This window comes from Pyxicephalus adspersus, chromosome 8 (genome assembly GCF_032062135.1).
Source record: "Pyxicephalus adspersus chromosome 8, UCB_Pads_2.0, whole genome shotgun sequence".
NCBI lineage: Eukaryota > Metazoa > Chordata > Amphibia > Anura > Pyxicephalidae > Pyxicephalus > Pyxicephalus adspersus.
In genome coordinates, this window is record NC_092865.1 from 19840502 (window position 1) to 19859765 (window position 19264).

Below are 19264 nucleotides of genomic sequence, written 5' to 3' on the forward strand. Positions count from 1 at the left end.
TGGAGAGTGAATTAGTTAGGGGGGCTGGGAACAGACAGAAATGACTTGCAATGCCCAAGCCGGGTGGAAGCAGTGCCATCAGAGGGCAGAGGTATTTTGTATATATGTGTGTGTTTTCTTGCACAAGAATTTTGGAGGGAGTGGAGGGGCATTGCATGCTCAGTCCTGCATCTGTTTGTATGAGGGGGTGGCATTACACCATACACAGCTTTCTCTTTTGTAATTTGACTCTAGGATTCAGGTTCAGCAAACCCAGGTAATCAGTAACCAGACTGGATCATCCGATGAGACAAGAGGTGGTGTGATTCTGCTTCTCTCCTCCCAAATCTAGGCTTTAGACTGCAAACTTTGTGAGTACTTTAGCCTTTTTTCTATTTTTCCTATTCTGTAAGGTATCTGTACTGTTATTCTTCTTGAAGGCATTTTATTATTACCATCTGCTTGGCAAACTGTCAGGTGTAGTGTAATGTTCAGGGATCTTTGCTAATATCCTGTGACCAATTTCAGGTTGTACCAGTACCAGGCTTGCTCAAGGTTACACTATGATCCTACCTGGCTCCTTTTGGTTGTTGACCTTCTGCATAATTCTTGGACCACTTCACATTGTAGCAGATGAGGGTGACTATGAAGAAGAGATTGTCCTTAGGCTTGTCATGGAAGAAGATGCCCTAGGTGAAAGTGAGAAGAAGACGACCCCTGGGGTTTTCCTGTGGAGTAACAAGGTAAAAAATACCACTTGGTTTACCATTAAATAGCGCTGTCCTGTACATTTTGCTGCTTTAAGTACTGTTATTAGTCCTGCTATGATCTCTGATGATCTCTATGTAATGGAGAGAAGAGGAAGCATTTTTTGTCCTAGGATGCCAAAGCTGCCCCTCCATAGATACAGTGCAGTGAGTGAGCATTGTCACCCAGGACAGGAAATGTGTTACCGACAGTATGTCAAATGTCACTTTGTATTTGTTTGTTGTTAACTGTACTTCGAATTGCAGTGAGGGACTAACCCACCTTCTAAATGGAGTTCATGTTTACCATACAGCCTGCCAACATGGGTTTCATGAATGGTAACTAGTGTGCATTTTAGATGCTTGCTATGTACATGACAGCCATATTTCAATTTGATGGCACACTAGTTTTACTAGGTAAAAATGAAGATGAGTCTCAGCCTTTAGGCAGACATCTAATTTAATCCCTTACTAGATTATCTCTTTTTATATCTCCACTAATTTGATCCAGTCAATCCAAGGCCTCTACAAAAACTGGAAAACCAAAATGAGAGTCTCTTTTTATTAATTATCTTTTTAGAGAGAAAATAACAGTTTAGGTCATAAGGCCCTGAGCATCAGGAAATCCAGAAAGCAGATGTCATGTCTGAAGTCAATAAGAGGAAAAGTTGACATACTGTATATACTCAAATATAAACCAATCTGAAAATAAACTGAGGAACCTATTTTTACTGAGAATACAGGAAATGTTTTGACTTGAGTAAAAACCTAAGCTATAAAATGTACCCATGACAGAAAACATTCAATTCAGTAATCAACAGAAATGTTAAAAGGTTACTTGAATAAATACAGCCATGGTGTGTGCCATTTTCTAAACATTTATTTAAGAGGGTAAACATTTTAAAATGATATGGGCTCAGTCTGTATGTTCCCCTTTTTACAAGTATTTTTGTACCTTTGCTATTTTGAGTTGGTTGTGATGGGTTACTTGCTTTTAATTGACATTTTGTTGGCCACTGGTGGATGGTGCTGTGTTTTCACAGTTTGTGTGTAACAATAAAAGTTCGTTACACATTTGAGGACATAGCGCTATCTTCGGGTGTGACCTGAGTATAAACCGGGATGATTTTTCTAATGACATTGAAGGGTTAAAAATCTTGGTTTGTACTGGAGTATATACATCAAAGTCATAGAACCTGTACATAGCACTAGAAAAGGAGGACACCTGCCAGATGTTGAGTACTTACACGTGGAATACTTCACGTGATAAAAAATAATAGTCTGAATCCAGTTCTGGAGGGCCAAAATCTGCACACATTTTTAGCATTTCTTTAGCAGACTGCACTAAATTTATTGAGGCATGCCTAATCAAGCCGAAAGGCTGAAATCACACAACAAATGAGGGAATAAATATCTGCTTGAGTTTCTGAGCCATATTAAGCATATGTGTCAGCTTTTACTAGTTCTGTTTCTGCAGCCAATTTTCAGGCACCTGCAAGTGCCTTCTCCCATGGACCAGGAGAATGTTGATTACAGAATGGAAAGGGAAATTTGAAGTAGGAAGTGCACTCTGCACATAGCACCCATGTTGTGTGTGAAGCCAGAGTTCACCTAGGGTTCCTAAAGCTAAAATACTAGTTTTAAGTCCTTTTTCCAAAGTATGGTTTACATCAGCCTTTTTTTAAGTGGTATTACATAGGTAAACCACATTCAGCTGCCCCATAACAAAGGTTAATATTGGAATGAATTGATTAGTTCTTGATGCTTTTTTCAGGCATTTGCTTGTGGTGGTGTCACTACATGTTTTTCAGATGTTACATGTAGTGTCCAAGTGTGGTGTGGCCCCCCAATTGCTTCCATAGACTTGAATTGAAACTGCGTTTTGTGGCAGTTTCAAGAATTCTTAAAGATTGGGAGGAGGCAAAAAAGTAAACTTCTTTATTAGGCTTTGCAATCACAAGCTAACTGCATAAGTATTTGCAGATGCCTGAGAAACCCTAGCAATTACCCATTTTGGGCATCTAGTATTTGCCAGTAGGCAGTGGTAAACAGAGCACTTTTTTCTGCTAATGTGAATGAGTATTTAATGTAACTTTTCATATTCTTTATTATTATTATTATTTTTATTATTCTTTTTTTTAATATTTGAAGTTGTGTTAAAGTTGCTGTAATTTTTGGGTAAAGAGCAAATGTGTGGAACCTTTTCCATATTACAGTAGCAGCCATGGCATGGGTTTTAATCCCTTATGGGTTTTGGTAAAAACTCTAAAAAAAAAAAGTTTTAGCTGGATTTACACTTGGGTAAAGAAAAAGGTAACAGACAAACTGTATGCACACACGTCAGATAATTCCCATGTGTACAGCACTCATAGTTCGTGGATCCGCCCTGGCTGATCCATGAACACGAACGATCGTAATGGAAGTGAAGGGGAGAGATTGCAGCGGGGTGCCGCTCCGTTGTTCTCCCCCCTGTCCTCTTCATAGAGTAGTTCATGCATCATTCAATCTTTTGTCGCTGGAAAGGATTTGTGAAAGATCCTTTCGAATGACAGTTATTATATGTGTGCCTTGGACCTTAGAAATAGAACAAAAGCAATATAAAAATACATCTGTAATCACATCATACAAATATACAATACAATTATGTAAGTCAACAGGTGCTGTAATGCACTTTTGTAACAAACAGTCCTTTCTTCTGATTCTGTATTACAGGACACCTGGAGAATGTCCGGCCAGTATGTGGTGGTGCTAAAAGAAACCACTCACAAATCACAGACAGAAAGGGTGATCCATCGTCTACAGACCCGGGCAGCAAAGCATGGCTATCTTACTAAGATTCTTCATATCTTCCATGAACTCTTTCGGGGCTTTGTGGTTAGAATGAGCAGTGATCTATTAGAGATGGTAAGTGACCTCATGTCATATTATTGGTTGGGGATTTACAAGGCTTTTTTTTATTTAACCTCAGGGTAAAGTAATACAATAATAACTGTGGCAATTCCTTTTTAAAGGTAATAAATGCTAGTTGTAACTATAAACAGGTTTTAGCTGACTTTAGCAAACAACAGCATTGCAATGTTACTTTTCACTACAATGTTACTTTTACAAACATGGCAGGCCATAATAGAAATGGCAATATACTTACCTTTGGGCAGTCTGTCCCTTTTCTGCTCCTTGGCAGCTGCCACCCTCAGCACAGGCATTCTGGAAAATGTTTCCTTTAGACTTGACAACACAAAACTGGGACAAACCTGCACAGATTATTTTATTTTCCAGGCCTTAAAGTTGCCGCATGTCAATTACATTGAAGAGGATTCCTATGTGTTTGCTCAGAGCGTCCCTTGGAACCTTGATAGAATTGTCCCTGCTCCACACGTAGGGAACCACTTCAACCCCCCAAGTAAGAATCTTAATTATAATTTTACAAATGAAGTTTAGTTTGATTATATTTTGCTTTATATTTGTTTCACTGTCTTCCTGTATTTCTTTTTATAAAGCAGCAGAACATGGCTATTGAGAGGGGCAGGCAAAGTGCGGTACATAGATTCCTGAAAACATGAGAGCAACCTGCCTTCTACTCCTCTCAATAGCCCCAGCCCTGATGCAAGAAGAGGTTTGGGGTAAGAAAACTTGCTGAAAGCGTTTACCCCGAACCTGGTTCGGGGTAGCTAAAAATAGAAACAAGCGTTACAGTGCAATCTGATTGTCATACAACATTGTATGACAATCAGATTACAACTGAAAAAAACACTTACCGTACCTTGTCCCTGCAGCTCCTCCGGAGACGTCTTCTCTGATGTCTTCACCCAGCGTGTGCAAAAACGATCTCCGGGTTTTCCCGGTGATGTCGATGCTTGTGTTGGTGCAGGCGGAAGGCGGGGTGGGAAATCCAAATCATTTTGTGTTGGATTCAATACAAAATAGCTGTATTGAGTCCAATACAAAGAAATCTTTATATATCTTTATATATATATTTATATTAAATATATTATAAAGGCTACTGTACAGTTACATTACATTATACACTATTTTTTTTTTTTTTTTAAGTTTAATAATACATTTTGGACATATTTTAGTGAGTTATGCCTAAAAATTATAGCCTACAATGTAAAATAAATTTCTGTAACACTTTTTGCATGGAAATATGGGGAGAATTAGAACACTCGCTGTTCGCGTACGCATCCCTCGGCGATTCCTGATGACGTTGGTGCGTCCGTCCACGGGGTTGAGGCAAAATATATTTATGTGGTTTTGTCTATAGGTTTTGTCTATAGGTATGTGATGTTGGACTCTTACCACACTAGGGAGGTGTTTTAGAAAAATATAGTACTATACAGTATACAGAATGATTGTATTTTTAGTATTTTCAGTATTTTTGATTTATTTACGCATTCTTGTTTAAGCTGATTTTTGTGTTTTTTATTTAATTTTATTATTAAATGTAATTTTTTTTTTACATGATTGTGTGTTTCAAACTTTATTATATTCAGGATATCTACTAGACCTTTGTTTAGACATATTTCAGTAAGTTACAGGTCTAAAATATAAAAAAAAATGTCATGAAAAACAGTGTACCGCTTTTGGTACAGAAATCCAGACATCAGTTAAACAGCCAGGAGGTTAATAAAAAAATAATATTATTATCAGGTCTCTATAGGCTCCTCTGGCTTCATGCCCCATAGCAACTGCAATGGTTGCCATGGTGATCCCTATACCATTGTGCACAGAACAGGAATTATGGCAGACAGAAAATCAGAATGCAAAGAACTTGCAAAGTATTAACATGGAAGATTAGCTTTTTCTAGACACTGAGAACAAAGTGAAAAGACACCGATCATAGCAGGGTATAGCCCATAAGAAAAAAAAACATTTTCTATGGTGCAAAGTTCATTAGTTAGGGCCTAAAATTCCACAAGTAATGCTTCAATGAATAAACAAGAAATTACAATTAAAGCTGAACTCAAGTCTTTATTTATGTCTTGCACAGTTGTACAGGTTTCTTTTCTGTACTTTGATTTCATTGTACACAGTTAGCTTCTTACTGTGTGCATTAGAAGCTGAAGCATGTCAGAGCCTACCACATCTTCTGACTGATGGACATCCAGCATCACCTAGCATTTTCCTCTCCAGCAAAGCTATCCATGGTCCACGCTTATTATTTGCTGGATTTTAGTTCTTTTTGTCATTAAAATTCACATCACATGTGGACATCACTGCAGCTCTTTTTAGGAAGCTGTATACAGCAACGCATTGACTCCTGGTATCAGTCATAATGTCACTGCTAGGTATTTATTGAAAACATTAAGGTGTATTTAGTAATACTATTAGCATTGTGATAAGGTGGAAGAGAAGAACCATGGAAGGCTAAATATTAGCAGAATAAACTGCAGCTTTATACATGTATTAAATGTCGTGTTTTCACCACCTGGCTATCCATTATTTTGAAAAACCTGATTGTGTTATCAATTTCATGATTATGTTTTTATTTAGATACCGGAGACCTGGTGGAAGTGTATCTCCTAGACACCAGCATACAGAGCAATCACCGGGAGATTGAGGGCAAGGTTCTTGTCACAGAGTTCGAGAATGTTCCAGAGGAAGACGGCACTAGATTTTACCGACAGGTCAGTCATTTGCTGCTTATAATTGGTAAAATGGGATACACTTTCCAGATATGACATCAATCTAACTAACATTGCTAATTCATACATTAAAACAAGATATTGTAGTTCTTGATAGGTGATGTCAGGTTTAAGCCCAAACCTGTGTCATGTATTTCTTGATACCCTGATTACACCCATGATGAGATCTAAGAAAATAAATGTCTAGCTCTAAAAAATTGCTCAGAACACTACTAAGAGTGCCATTGTGTTTGCAAATGTTGGGTAAAATTGTAAATGTTAAATGTATTCACAACCGGGAAAGGATTTTTAAACAAGTTGACTAATCCTATGAAAATTGATTTGGACTTCATACATGGCCACGCATGTGAATTTATTTATCTGTCCAAATTTTGTCACTAATTAAATTATAAATAATGCAAACATTTTGGTTCAGGTAAAGCTCTGTACAGAATAAATAAGCTGCTGTGATATCACTTTTTTTGCAGGCCAGTAAATGTGAAAGTCATGGGACACATATGGCTGGAGTGGTCAATGGAAGGGATGCGGGTGTCGCTAAAGGTGTCAATCTCCGCAGTCTGCGAGTACTGAATTGTCAGGGAAAAGGTACAGTGAGTGGCAGTCTAATGGGTAGGTATTTCTACTGATAAAATTTTAAATTGTTTACAGGCTTTAAAGCCCTATCGTTACCATTTGTACTATTGACTTTACTTAAAGATTCTACTACTATAGACACAAGACAATGACCAAACAAGCCATTTTTAAAAAAATTAGAGCCCAAGCTTTTTATAAGATGTTCGTTTAAAAGTCATAACTAACATTAAACTATGCAACTTACCTAGGAACAAGGGAATGACAACTCTATATTTCCAGAGCTACAAGTAGTCTTGTAACTCCACTCAGCAGCCTTCTTTAGCTACAAGTTTCCAAGTCTCTGGAAGTTAAAATGCATTATTATCACCACAAATTGTAAATGTTGGACGCATTGCATTCTTTACCTTAAGAACTCTTCTATGAGTGGCTGCAAAGCAAATTAAGTCCTCAGTCTGATTTTCCCAATCTCATTCAATAAGAGGGATTTTTATAGTGCTGTTCATACAAGATTTCCTCAAACGTTTTAAAATTTTTCACTTGTTCTGTATTTTGTGCCATATTATAAATAGACTACCAATGCAATTATTAGAAAAACAACTTCTAGAAAACATTTAAATGTAAAATATGAGATTCTTTGGGTCTTTTTTAGGTTTGGAATATATTAAGAAGACGTTGATTGAGCAACCATATAGCCCCCTGATCATCCTCATCCCTTTTGTTGGAGGATACAGCCGAACACTCAATATGGCCAGCCGTACACTTATCAAATCTGGTGTGGTTATCATTGCTGCTGCTGGGAATTATAAGGATGATGCCTGTCTGTATTCCCCAGCATCTGAACCAGAGGTGAAATACTGATGTAATGTGGTCTGGTATTTAATTATGGGATTTGATTATGTCAATAGAAATCAGGTTTAAAAACTGTCCGAAAAGGAAGGCAAAGTAAGACTCTTTTGCAGTAATATCACACTGTTGTTCAATGTATCATATTTAACACTTAAGCTGCGTACACACGTGCAATTTTTGTCGTTGGAAAGGATTTTTCACGATCCTTTCCAACGACAAAGGACTACACGATGATGCTGTACATACAGCACCGTTCTGCTCTATGGAGAGGGGGGGGGGAGAGCGACGGAGCGGCACCCTGCTGCTCGCTCTCCCGCTTCCCTTACATTAGGATCGGTCGTCCTTCATCGACCGTGGATCCGCCAGGACGGTCGTTCGGACGATGGACGACTCCGACTGTACACACGCCAGATTTGCGCCCGATATCTGGCCGATGCCGATTATCGGGCGAGAAAAATCTCACGTGTGTACGCAGCTTTAGGCTTATAACCCTACTAGCATTTATTATAATATTGCAACATCATTGCTATAATTTTTTGTTGGCTGCTGTTCTTAGCATCCTTAAAAATGTTAGAGAAGAGGGAGACACAAAGTGCTGCAGGGAAATGTTATTGGAATCCTTAAAGGATCGTAGGCCTAATACAAAAGCATATTCACTGCCAATTGTGTGCTCCACTGAAAATCCCAAATTATTTATTCAGTATTTGTTTGTTTATCATTCCTAAAAACATGGAACACATATGTATAATATTCTAGCCTTTTAAACTTTGAGAATGGGACTGGCATGAACCTCAGGGCCATGATGACCATGATCCAACCGATGGGAGCTACTGATCAGATTTGCTCAACTCTTTATACACACAGCAAACAACATGTGTAGTTTTATATTTTTCAACACATTCAATCATTCCATGTCAGATCAAGAACCAAAAAAACAGAACTGAAAATTAGTCTGTGTATACTAGAAAAATGGTAGAGGATTCAAAATGTTCTATTTTAATTAGCTGTCTGTCAGTAGAACTAGCTGTTATATCACTTCCTTGCTTAAGTCAGCAAAGACACTCGGGTCGCTGACTTCCAAAGTACAATGCCATTTACACAGAAATTTTCAGTGTCTTACAATACTATTACATACAAAAAGTAATAATAAAGTAATGTAAAGTAATGATTTTGTTTATTCTGTTAGAAAATGTGTGATTTTTGGATATTTCTGCCATAGGTTATAACTGTTGGAGCCACTAATTATGAAGACCAGCCAGTAACAATGGGAGTGCTTGGTACAAATTATGGGAATTGTGTTGACCTTTTTGCTCCAGGAGATGATATTGTAGGAGCCTCTAGTGACTGCAGCACTTGTTTTACATCAAAAAGTGGAACATCACAAGCAGCAGCACATGTAGCAGGTATGGGCAAGTACAAAATACACAAAGTGGCAGGGTCTGGATCAAGAATCGGTGTCTAGAACAGTGCTGGAAATCAGGATGAGTTACAATACAGTAGTCACTGTCTACATTGAATTTGCTTCTCATCTAAAGGAAATAGTGAAATAGTTGACACAATTTTAACTTCAGAAATGTACTGTAATCAATGGGTTTCAAGTAGCCACATTGGTTTTCTACTGGGGTCATGTAACAGAAATCTGGGGATACTGTTGTGTGTGTCCTAATTTCCAGTGGTCTAGAGAGTGAGATTTTTTTTTTTTTTACTGAACGTGGTAAAAAGGTTAAGTTACCATTTTATGTATTGACATCATTACCATTGATCCTGCCAAACTGTTGTGTTGGTCACCAATATGTTATTGTGTGTCCTAGGTATTGCAGCAATGATACTGAATGGCAAACCAGACTTGAGTGTAACTGAACTGCGACAACGACTCATTCATTTCTCTACAAAGAATGCCATCAATGAAGCTTGGTTCCCTGATGACCAGAGACTTATTACTCCCAACAGAGTTGCGGGATTACCTGTTAAACTACCCAGTGGTAAGGCATTATAAATATGAAAATAATGGCAACCGATGCTTCCTACGCTTCCTACGTCCCCAATTTGTTGCACGTGCAACACTTGTTTACTAGTGTGAAAAATAACTGAATTTTGTTTTCTATTTTCAATGTCCTGGATGACCATTGTCACTGAGACAAGGGGAAACTCTACAGTTTAGAGTTGTCATGGAACAGGAAATGAGGTTACTTATGCTAATTGTTTCAACTATAACCATAACAACTAAATTTGGAATTTTCCAAACTTTGAGATATTTGACTACCTTGTGGATCCAAGACCGGGTGTAAAGGAATTCTACCCAGTGGGACACAGACAGCAAAACAGAGTTTACCTACTCTGATTGCAGTCAGAATGTGTTTGCTTTCTTTTGCCTAGATTTACGTGGTGCATTCAGAGTTGGGAAGAAAATCCCTATGAAAAATCAATGTTTTTGGAGTCAATTTAATAGACTTCTTACATTTCTGGCAAGCAATTCACTTTTTAAATGAAATGTTCCCTACAGATATGGCTAGAATACCACCATTATTGACAATGAATACCATCATAAGAAAGCGGCTTGATGCTGGCTGCAAGCTTTGCAAGTACTTTGTAACATCTTTCTCTTATATAAGGTGAAATCTGTGTTTTCATGGCCTTTCAACTTCCTTTCATGGCCTTTTAACTGGCCTTTTCAAATGCAACACTGCTCTATCCAACCTAAATGATACTGATAAATCTGCTCCGAAGATGATAAGAAAGTTGTGCGTTATAGCTTCTATGTCTGTGAGAGACATCTGAACTTTAATCTCTAGCATCTGCCAAATCAAACTGCTCTTGATGAACTAACACACAGAAAGAGGCGGGAGGTACAATGTTTTTGTATTCCAATTTCATGTTTACACACCAGGGGGTTGCTCGGGTACAGTATTTTGTGCACTGTGAAAAACAAAAAGCAGTTTAGTTTGGTTCTGAAATTTCCCTTCCTATTGAATATGTTCTTCACATTCATGTATTCCTTCTTTATTACACATTCCTCCCTAAATATGATTTTTATGTCGGCCTGCAAATGTTATGAATTCCCTACCGTTATGAGACTAACCCATAGTTAATGTTTTCCTTGTTTTTACCTCACTGAGATAAGTGCATTTTAAATGAGTCATTTGTGACCCAGGAGTATAACTTATTAAGCGATTTCAAATCACAGGGCCTCTACTCTAATCAAAAATGGGCCCTGTGCTTTATAATTGAACTATTAAAAAGAATATAGCTGTTTTTCATCTGCCTTCTTAGATGAGGAGCTCTTGTGTCGAACAGTTTGGTCCAAACCATCAGGCTTTGCCCGAACAGCAACAACCTCTGTCCAATGTACTGAGAAGGAGGAAATGTTCAGCTGCTCCAGTTTATCTAAAAATGGAAAAAGGAAAGGGGAGCAAGTAGAGGTAGGTGCATAGGCTAATCAGATTAGATCATGGAATTGAATATTACCTGTAGAGGATATGACTGAGAAATAGTATGGCCAACTTAAGGCTATCAAGGTTTAGCTCAACATACTTCGAAAAGGTACACTGAGTCATCTAGTGCTTTCAAAAGCTGGGAGATTCCCAGTCATAACTTTTAGTGCATTTGCAACTAAAACCCAATCTATTCAACCCTGCCTGCTCAAAATTTTGACCAATTGCTGACCTCAGATAGACTTTAGTATTTTCTCACGTCCAAGCCTGCACAGGACTAGGTACTACTTTGGCTTTCTGAAGCCCATATTTCAATCCTTTTGCACTAGTTGGTGAGATCTCCCACCACCGTTTACTATTTCAAATGTGTTGATTTCGCCCTGCAGAAATTTAGATAACTATATTTGTAACCGAAGTTCAAAAAGATGAGACACTGGCAGCAAGCAATACGCTGGATAGCAGGTACATCCCGGCACTTGTTCCTATATTTCACTGGCCTTTTTTCCTATATAGCCCTGTAAAAAACATTTTGTAGATTCCCTGAGCTGCATTTTGCTGGAGGTAGAAGATCATGTGTCCTCTAATACTAGCAAGTACTTGGTTTTGCCTGGTGCTGGAAAAATTAGGTGGTGCAGTAGTGATTGGAAAGTTATTACAGGTACAAGTGCACAGAGCCTATGACTTTGAACTGAATGGATGGGTTCAATGTAACACCTCCAGGCTGTTCTAAAAACGTAAACCTTTCATGACACTATTATTACCAAATAACATAGAGTAAACAACTGAATTCAACAGTTCAGAAGGCTTCTATTTAGGAACGATAAGCCAATTTGCCACCATAGGTGAGCTGTATTTCACCATGTGAATATATAATATATATTCCGATAACTAAATATATAGTCATTTTACTACCTAATCAAAATTCAATTTTCATTGATCTGAATTTTACATTAACATTGACATATACAAGCATGTAAATGTTTTACTTCCTGCTATATTGTCTAAAGTGATCCTGATCTTAGCTGCTTTTCTTTAACACACAGGATAAGGATGGCAAGAACACCTGCATTGCCCACAATGCATTTGGAGGTCATGGAGTATATGCTATTGCAAGATGCTGTGTTTGGCCAAAAGCGAACTGCCAGGTTAATGCCAGTGTTTCTGATGATACAAACACTATGTCCACTGCTAGCTGCTTGGAGGAGGACCATGTTCTAACAGGTACAAACTCATAATATAAAGCAAACATTATCTATCTATCTATCTATCTATCTATCTATCTATCTATCTATCTATCTATCTATCTATCTATATTACTGCACATTGTGGACATTTACATGAAAACATTTCACTAATTCTTTTCAAGTAGTAATCCAGCTAAATAGATACATAAACAGTTGTTATAAAAATAAGCAAAAATATTGCTATTGCAATCTTGCCCCAAAGTAGCCAAAAGTGACCAATCCACTTACTGCAGTTTTATGGCATTATTAATTACCTGCTGCGCATTGAGAATAAATAGGAACACCATCATACTGCTGAGGACCTGTTTGAAACCAAACTCCTGTTTAGAATGTCTAAAATGATGTTTGATTGGTAAAATTCTCAATCTTCCCTCTGTTGTGCAGGGACAGATAGTATAAGGAAAGGTTTCAGGCACTAACAATAGCAGTATTGTAATAATTCAAACTAATAAAGAACTAAAGTTCAGTGTTTGTGTGTTGTAGTACTGGAGCATTTGTGCAGCACTGGAATGCACACACAACTTGTCTGCACAATGCACAGCACTACAGCTGGAAACAAATGTAGTAGTGATTTTTCCAGTATTGAGGCATATTAGGATGCATAGAACAAAACACCCAAACACCCACAGTGATTATGTCAGTAATTGCAAGTTAGTTTGCAGTAATGGTTACTGCCAAAAGTGGATTTTGTCAAATACTTTTTAAAAATCAGCTCTAGTACAGATTACCCTAATGATAATGTTTTCAGTACACCGACCAATGTATTTTTAGTTTGCAATAAATACTAATAAAATTCTGATAATTCTCATTTTAAGTAACTAAATACTAATGTTCTTTTCGCAGGCTGCAGCTCTCACACTCCAAATGGACATATCAGTGACCATGTGAGGCCTGTGCATCATAATGGCAACAAAGAACCTGTGTGTATTGGGAAAAATGGGATTACCTCTCATGCTTTGTGCTGTCACGCTCCAAGCATAGCTTGCAAAGTCAAAGAACATGCTCCTGTAGGCTTTACCGAAAAGGTACTACTGCGTTTTATGTATTAGGTTTTATTGTTGCAATGCAATATTATTTTTCTAATCTTTTTGATGCAATAGAGCATTTTCATATTACAGAAGTTTTATGTTGCTTTACAATAAAAGAAACCTGTCATATGGGTATTTTAAAGGTTGTTATTTTTGATTGTCCCTTCAAAAAATTTGAGTTGCCTGGATGTCATCCCGACCAAATGATTTTATTGTAGCTGAATTCGGCTCTCATAATTTTCCAATGTGCTTGCTTTGGTTTGGGTGCTGCTTTTATTTTTAGATGAGATGGTCATCTTCAATATTTTACTCATGACAGGCATGCTTTAAAGCCGAATTTCCGATTAAAAATAAATATATTACCTAGTAGCTCTCTAAAATAAAAAAGCAACCTTGTCTGCTATCCTTACTCCCTGGCAGACTCACTCAGTTACCAACCCAGTGCCACATCTATTTGGGTGGATTGATGCCCAGTGTCAATCAACCCCATTTCTGGTTACCCAGGGTGTCAAGGCTCACTGCCAGAAGAAGAGGGTGAAAAGGAACTGGGATGTCACAAGGCATTTGGCTGTTTCAGGCTGCTCAAATGCACCAATTCAGGGAAATGGCAAACATTGGCAGCATCATGAGCCTAGAGTTTAAATCCAATCATACAGATGTTTTGGAGATAAATGATAACTGTTTCTCTACTTGTGTGTAATGACTTGAGTTTAATGAAAAAATAAAATAATCATTTCTGTTTTTTGGCGTTTCAGGTAACAGTGTCATGCGACGACGGCTGGACCCTAACTGGTTGCAATGGCTATTCCAGAAGCTCTACTGCTCTTGGGGCATATCCCGTTGATAACACTTGTGTTGTTTTCAATCCAAAAGGTGGAAAAGGGGCTGCAGCAATTGCCATTTGCTGCCAGAACAAAAACACAGATACCAACCAGAGTTCAAACTATAGGTGAAAGTCTGACTCCAAAGTGCACCTGTCACATACACATAATGAAGGCAACCATAGTGCTGGATGAACTTACATTTTATTGGAATGTGGCCCATCAGTGCAACTCAGGGCAGTAATAGATATATAAACAAGCTTCCAAATAAACCAACTTAAAAATGGACTCTGCAAAGCACTATTTGATGACATAATCCCACAAACTAGTAGAAATAAGCTTTTCTGTGCATTGTGTGTCATTTATGATGAAGCTGTGGTTGGGGTAGGGGCAGACATAATATGGCTCCTTGTGACCCTATATTATGGCACACAGGGACAACAGAATTTTCTGGATGCCTGGCTTTGTATATTAGTTTGCATATTAGTTATCTTCCCTGCTTCGGAAATTGACACATTCATTATTATGTACAGGGATCGTCATTTAAAATATTTAGTGTCCATTTTAGGACATGTCTTAATCCTACAGCTACTCCATATCTTGTTTCTTCTACAAAACATTGTAGCCCCACAATGATAGGTCACTTGATAGCTTGTTTTCCTTGGCTCTCCTCCAAACCTTGCTCAGGAGTCACTTCTTTTGTTGTCAATTGTCCTGTCATGTTTGCAGGACAGTCCCATGTAATAATTTGTCCCACTTCCCTTTGTCCCATGAAGTGTCTTGCTGGCTGGAGGGGTTTATGATGTTCTTAATAAAAGTTATTTACATTAAAATCAGTCCTGGGTTTAATTCCTTTAACAAGATTTGGGAGTTTGAATGTGGTACTGAGATGCCCAAAAGATGCTAGAAGTAGCAGCACTGCGATAAAAAAGTGATATTGCTTATTCTGGGTCTCAGAGCTTTTTTTCTGTAGTATTGTGCATGCTTAGTAATTTCTTTAATGTTTTGCTGTGTTTTATGGTATACCAAATATTTTTTCAGTTTACTTTTACAAATATTATTTTACTATAATAATTGTGAAATTATAGATTTTTGACTACATAGTAGTCTATTACTACTATTTTACTATTAGACAACAGTTGTGTCTATGTAAAATGTAGCTTAAAAACCCCACCACCAAATTATAACTATACATATTGTAGAGGAGTGGTCGCCAACCTTTCGGACCCCAGAGCGACATCATGATGCCAGAATCTGCCCACTCTCCCATCACAGGCTCAGACCTGCTTGCTAAATTTCGGGGGGACAGTAGCACAGGGCTGTGGATGCAACCAATGCCGAGGAAGCCCTGGGTGCTGCCATCTTTTCTTCTTCTTCCCGATTCTGGCTATGTCACCCGATCTCGCACTGCACAGGCCCAATATCGGGTGACATAGCCCACAGTAAATGGGGAAAAAAGAGTGCCAATCTCACTGTGCCTGCGTAAGATTGGCATCCCCCCCCCATTCAAGAAAAAGAAGGAGCAGCCAGAAGCCTACAGGGATGCGTGACATGAGTATCTCAAGAGGCTCTGCACTTCCATTCTGTCTTCATCGTGGGTTTTGAATCCCCCCAAGGTAATTTTTACCTTACATAAAAGGGTTGTCCACCTTTTTATGTAAAGTAACAATTTAAGTTTAGGTGCGCTTTAAATGAAAGATGACAAGGTTCCCAGCGTTACAAACACCATTCTTAGATGAATCCATGCCTAAATTCTAACTAATTTGGCCCTCTTGGATTGAACATTACCTACCTGCTAATATTGATCATATTCTCTTAACATTATAACCATAAAGGTAAGCTCTGGTTACGTCCCATGCTTTTTGTAATGTAGTGGCACAAATCTAGCCCAGCTTTACCCCTTAGCCTCCCTAAATTCCAATTCTTCCTGTAGCTTGATTCTGTTTCCAAAGATAAGGACCCCTATAACAGCCCAAAACACCTACGCATGGGATATAGGACTATCTCTTTAACATGGCCTTCATTTAATTGGCATTCTTCAGCTGTATTTTTCCAGTGTCTCCACTCATGCAAATATTTCTCTGCTAAGCCTTAGGTTGTAGCAAAGAGGACTTAGATGTGCCAACACCATGACAAAATGTCTAGCCTTGCAGTCAGGAAAAGCTATACTTGCTATAAAGCTCTAAAGAATTATAAATTCACAGCAAACTAGCTGTCACCGAAATTATCTTGCTTTCCAATATTTGCAGTCTATAACCCAGAATATATATGCACATAAGAACATCTGATTTTACTATCACTTTTTAGGATTTGCATTTAATCCAGGTCATTGAATGGGAAGGCAATGAGCAAGCATAAAAGCCAGCCATTGTTAGTAGATCAGCAGCCCCTCATTTTTCTTAGGAGAGGCCAGCTAAATGGTTGCAAGTTATCATGCAGGGTTAACCTGTCAGGTTTTATATTGCAGTGCATGTCCCCATTAAACCTACACTTTGCAGATATACAATACACAATGTAGGTAGATATTAATGAACACAGAGCTGCATTATTTTTTTTTTTAATAATTTAATGCAGTTAAAAAAATGAATTTGATCTTGCATCAGTCTCTTGTAGTCCCTGTACATGAAAGCTCAGACTGGGGAAGAGAAAAGCAGCACAGTGAGCCAACCAGTCATTCTGCAGATTACCTTATCAGTCAGCAGCTTCTCATTTTACTGACCAATCAGAAACTAGGGGAGAGACAAGACCTGTAAGTATTACTGAACTGCAGCAGAGGTAAAAAATCAGATCTCCATACCTCCTGCCCTGTCAGTCAGAAGATTGTTATGTGTACCATGATGTGTAAGTCTCAGGACTGCATGGAAAAAAGGACTAATCATCTGGAAGGTAAAACTTATCACTTATCTCTTTATCTGTGTATTTTGTTGGGCCCTCCTTTACTGTCCATATATAGACAGTATTTAAAAGGAAGTTCCCTAAAGGGAAGCTCCAAACCTTCCCGTTTCCATGCAAAATAAACACACTGGGCCTGATTTAATAAACCTCTCCAAGGCTGGAGAGGATATACGTTCATAATACAAAGCTGTTTTATCTAGCTAACCAGGAATGGATCTGGTCCAGGATTGAAAACATTTGCTAACAAATAGCAAATTACTCAAGGTTTGCTAGATCACCCAGCTTCACTAATGAAAGTGTATCCTCTCTAGCTTTGGAGAGCTTTAATAAATCAGACCCACTGTTGCTGTGTGTGTAGGTGAAGGGTTATTTTACTATTTGTGACTCCTAATCAAGGCTGTGGAGTCAGCGTTAGGACAGATTTAGGGTATATGGAGTCAAAAATAAAAGTACTGACTCAGAGTCCTAATAAATCTAACTTGTTCTGAAAACATAAAGTATGTAAAATGTACTATCTCATAGATAACAGACAATAAAGTATTTCACTCCTGTATTATATAAGCCCACTGCGGAGTTGTCACTAGTATGAAACTCATCTGAGGTTTTCTGCAGCCTAACATTTATACATATTTGTAATCTGGATTATACCAGGTTGAAAAAAGACATCAAGTTCAACCACTAGGGAAATAAACATACCCCAATTATAAAACGTATTGGAAATAGTTGGTCCAGGGGAAGGCAAAAAAAAGTTTATGTTCCCAAAAGCAGACCACGTCTTTATACAACTTTACAATGGCTGAGCTTTGGCAGTGATGAATTACAGTGTATGTTGGGTTTTAGTCAACATGGAACTTTAGCATATATCAGCATATTTAAATTAGAGGACTTGGTGGTACCAACAAATGAAGAGTTGGAGTCAAACGATTTTTGTTCTGACTCCACAGCCCTGCTCCTAATATACAAACTCAAGGAATTTCTAAAAAAAAAACAAAAACAAAAGTTTATTTGACAAATAGGACAAAGAAACTGACGATGCTGGAAATTCCAGATAAAAATACATAAAAACACAAAAAGAAGTCAGACAGGCAGATGGTGAAGTAATGCCATAGAGACCATATTCCACTCCGAAGTGCTTGTAAGTGCAAGATGTCCTGTAGAATATATACATATACACATATGGGGTGCGACTTGTTAGTCCAATACATTAAAGATACAGAAGTCAGTCTCAGCCTGTGGTTAATACTGAATATTATTCACTGCGATCTCTGTGAGAAATCCAAGCACTCGTACAAGATGGTCTTTGCTGAGGAACTACAAAAAAGGAAAAGAAAATAAGTTCTGTATGAGTTTTCTATTTTAATTCTTGACTATAATAACCATACATTTCTAAAAGAAGTAGTCATCTCAGGCATTCTCAACCAGAATTCTGTGTTACCCCAGGGTTCCTTCAGAGGTTGCTAGGGGGTCCTCTAACTGTTATTGATCAGTGTTCTCCCCAGTCACCTTTAGCCTGGTGCACCACCCGGCACTAAAAAGTTGGGACCCAATTCAGGAGCTGCCACCCACCTACAGGTTCTTCCCAGCCAGCTAAAATGGTTTAACACATTCATTTGATGATGCCTGTATAGTTCTGGGATGGACAGCGTGTGGTAAAGTCAGCTGCATGACGCTAATGATTCTTTTAGTAGTCTATAAGGGTGGTATTCTTGTCACCATCCTATGGGTTAACTCCTGGCAAATAGCAGAGGTTCCACAATACATGAAAATTACCCTGGAAGAACCTTTTTTATAATAGAAGGTTGATAAAAGCTGCTTTTGATCATTAAATTGCAGTGGATTACATTTTTAACTATATATCACAAATTGATCACTTCCCATCAGCAAATGAAAACAGAAGACTGCTGCCTTATTTTGCCCTCCCCTGCTCCCCGCCCTCTGTTTCCCGTCCCTTCTCCTCGTACGTAATGTGTTCCTGTTCTCAGAGAGTAGTTCACTTTATTTTATTTTATTTCTTTATTTTATTACTCGGTTCCTGTTTTGCCCTTTTAGAATTGTGATT

General features: G+C 38.1%; 2 protein-coding genes across 3 annotated transcripts in view; one reads left to right on the plus strand and one right to left on the minus strand.

The window, feature by feature from the left end:
• Positions 1-207: 207 nt before the first annotated feature.
• Positions 208-15143, plus strand: PCSK9 (proprotein convertase subtilisin/kexin type 9). 2 transcript variants are annotated; one of them, XM_072419703.1, is made up of 13 exons: positions 208-350; positions 508-722; positions 3438-3629; positions 4002-4125; positions 6216-6349; positions 6835-6976; positions 7590-7786; positions 9006-9189; positions 9598-9768; positions 11057-11205; positions 12261-12438; positions 13305-13486; positions 14245-15143. In XM_072419703.1, the coding sequence occupies exons 2-13, from the start codon at positions 543-545 to the stop codon at positions 14440-14442; spliced, it is 2031 nt and encodes a 676-aa protein (XP_072275804.1). In that variant the 5' UTR covers positions 208-350; positions 508-542; the 3' UTR covers positions 14443-15143. The 2 variants fall into 2 exon arrangements, with proteins under 2 accessions (XP_072275804.1, XP_072275805.1); XM_072419704.1 differs by lacking the exon at positions 208-350 and having other exon boundaries at positions 392-722.
• A 3035-nt stretch (positions 15144-18178) lies between these two features.
• The window catches only part of CENPL (centromere protein L), an 8403-nt gene continuing 7317 nt past the window's right edge, over positions 18179-19264 (minus strand). Inside the window, exon 5 of the mRNA XM_072419705.1 lies at positions 18179-18516. Within this exon, the coding sequence (XP_072275806.1) occupies positions 18442-18516 (75 nt within the window). The 3' untranslated portion in view covers positions 18179-18441. The remainder of the gene's footprint in view (positions 18517-19264) is intronic.

Coding starts and splice junctions, on each gene's coding strand:
- PCSK9 (XM_072419703.1), top strand. CDS start 543: ATGATCCTACCTGGCTCCTTTTGGTTGTTGACCTTCTGCATAATTCTT. Junction 723..3,437: donor TTTTCCTGTGGAGTAACAAG/GTAAAAAATACC, acceptor TCTGTATTACAG/GACACCTGGAGAATGTCCGG. Junction 12,439..13,304: donor GGAGGACCATGTTCTAACAG/GTACAAACTCAT, acceptor TTCTTTTCGCAG/GCTGCAGCTCTCACACTCCA.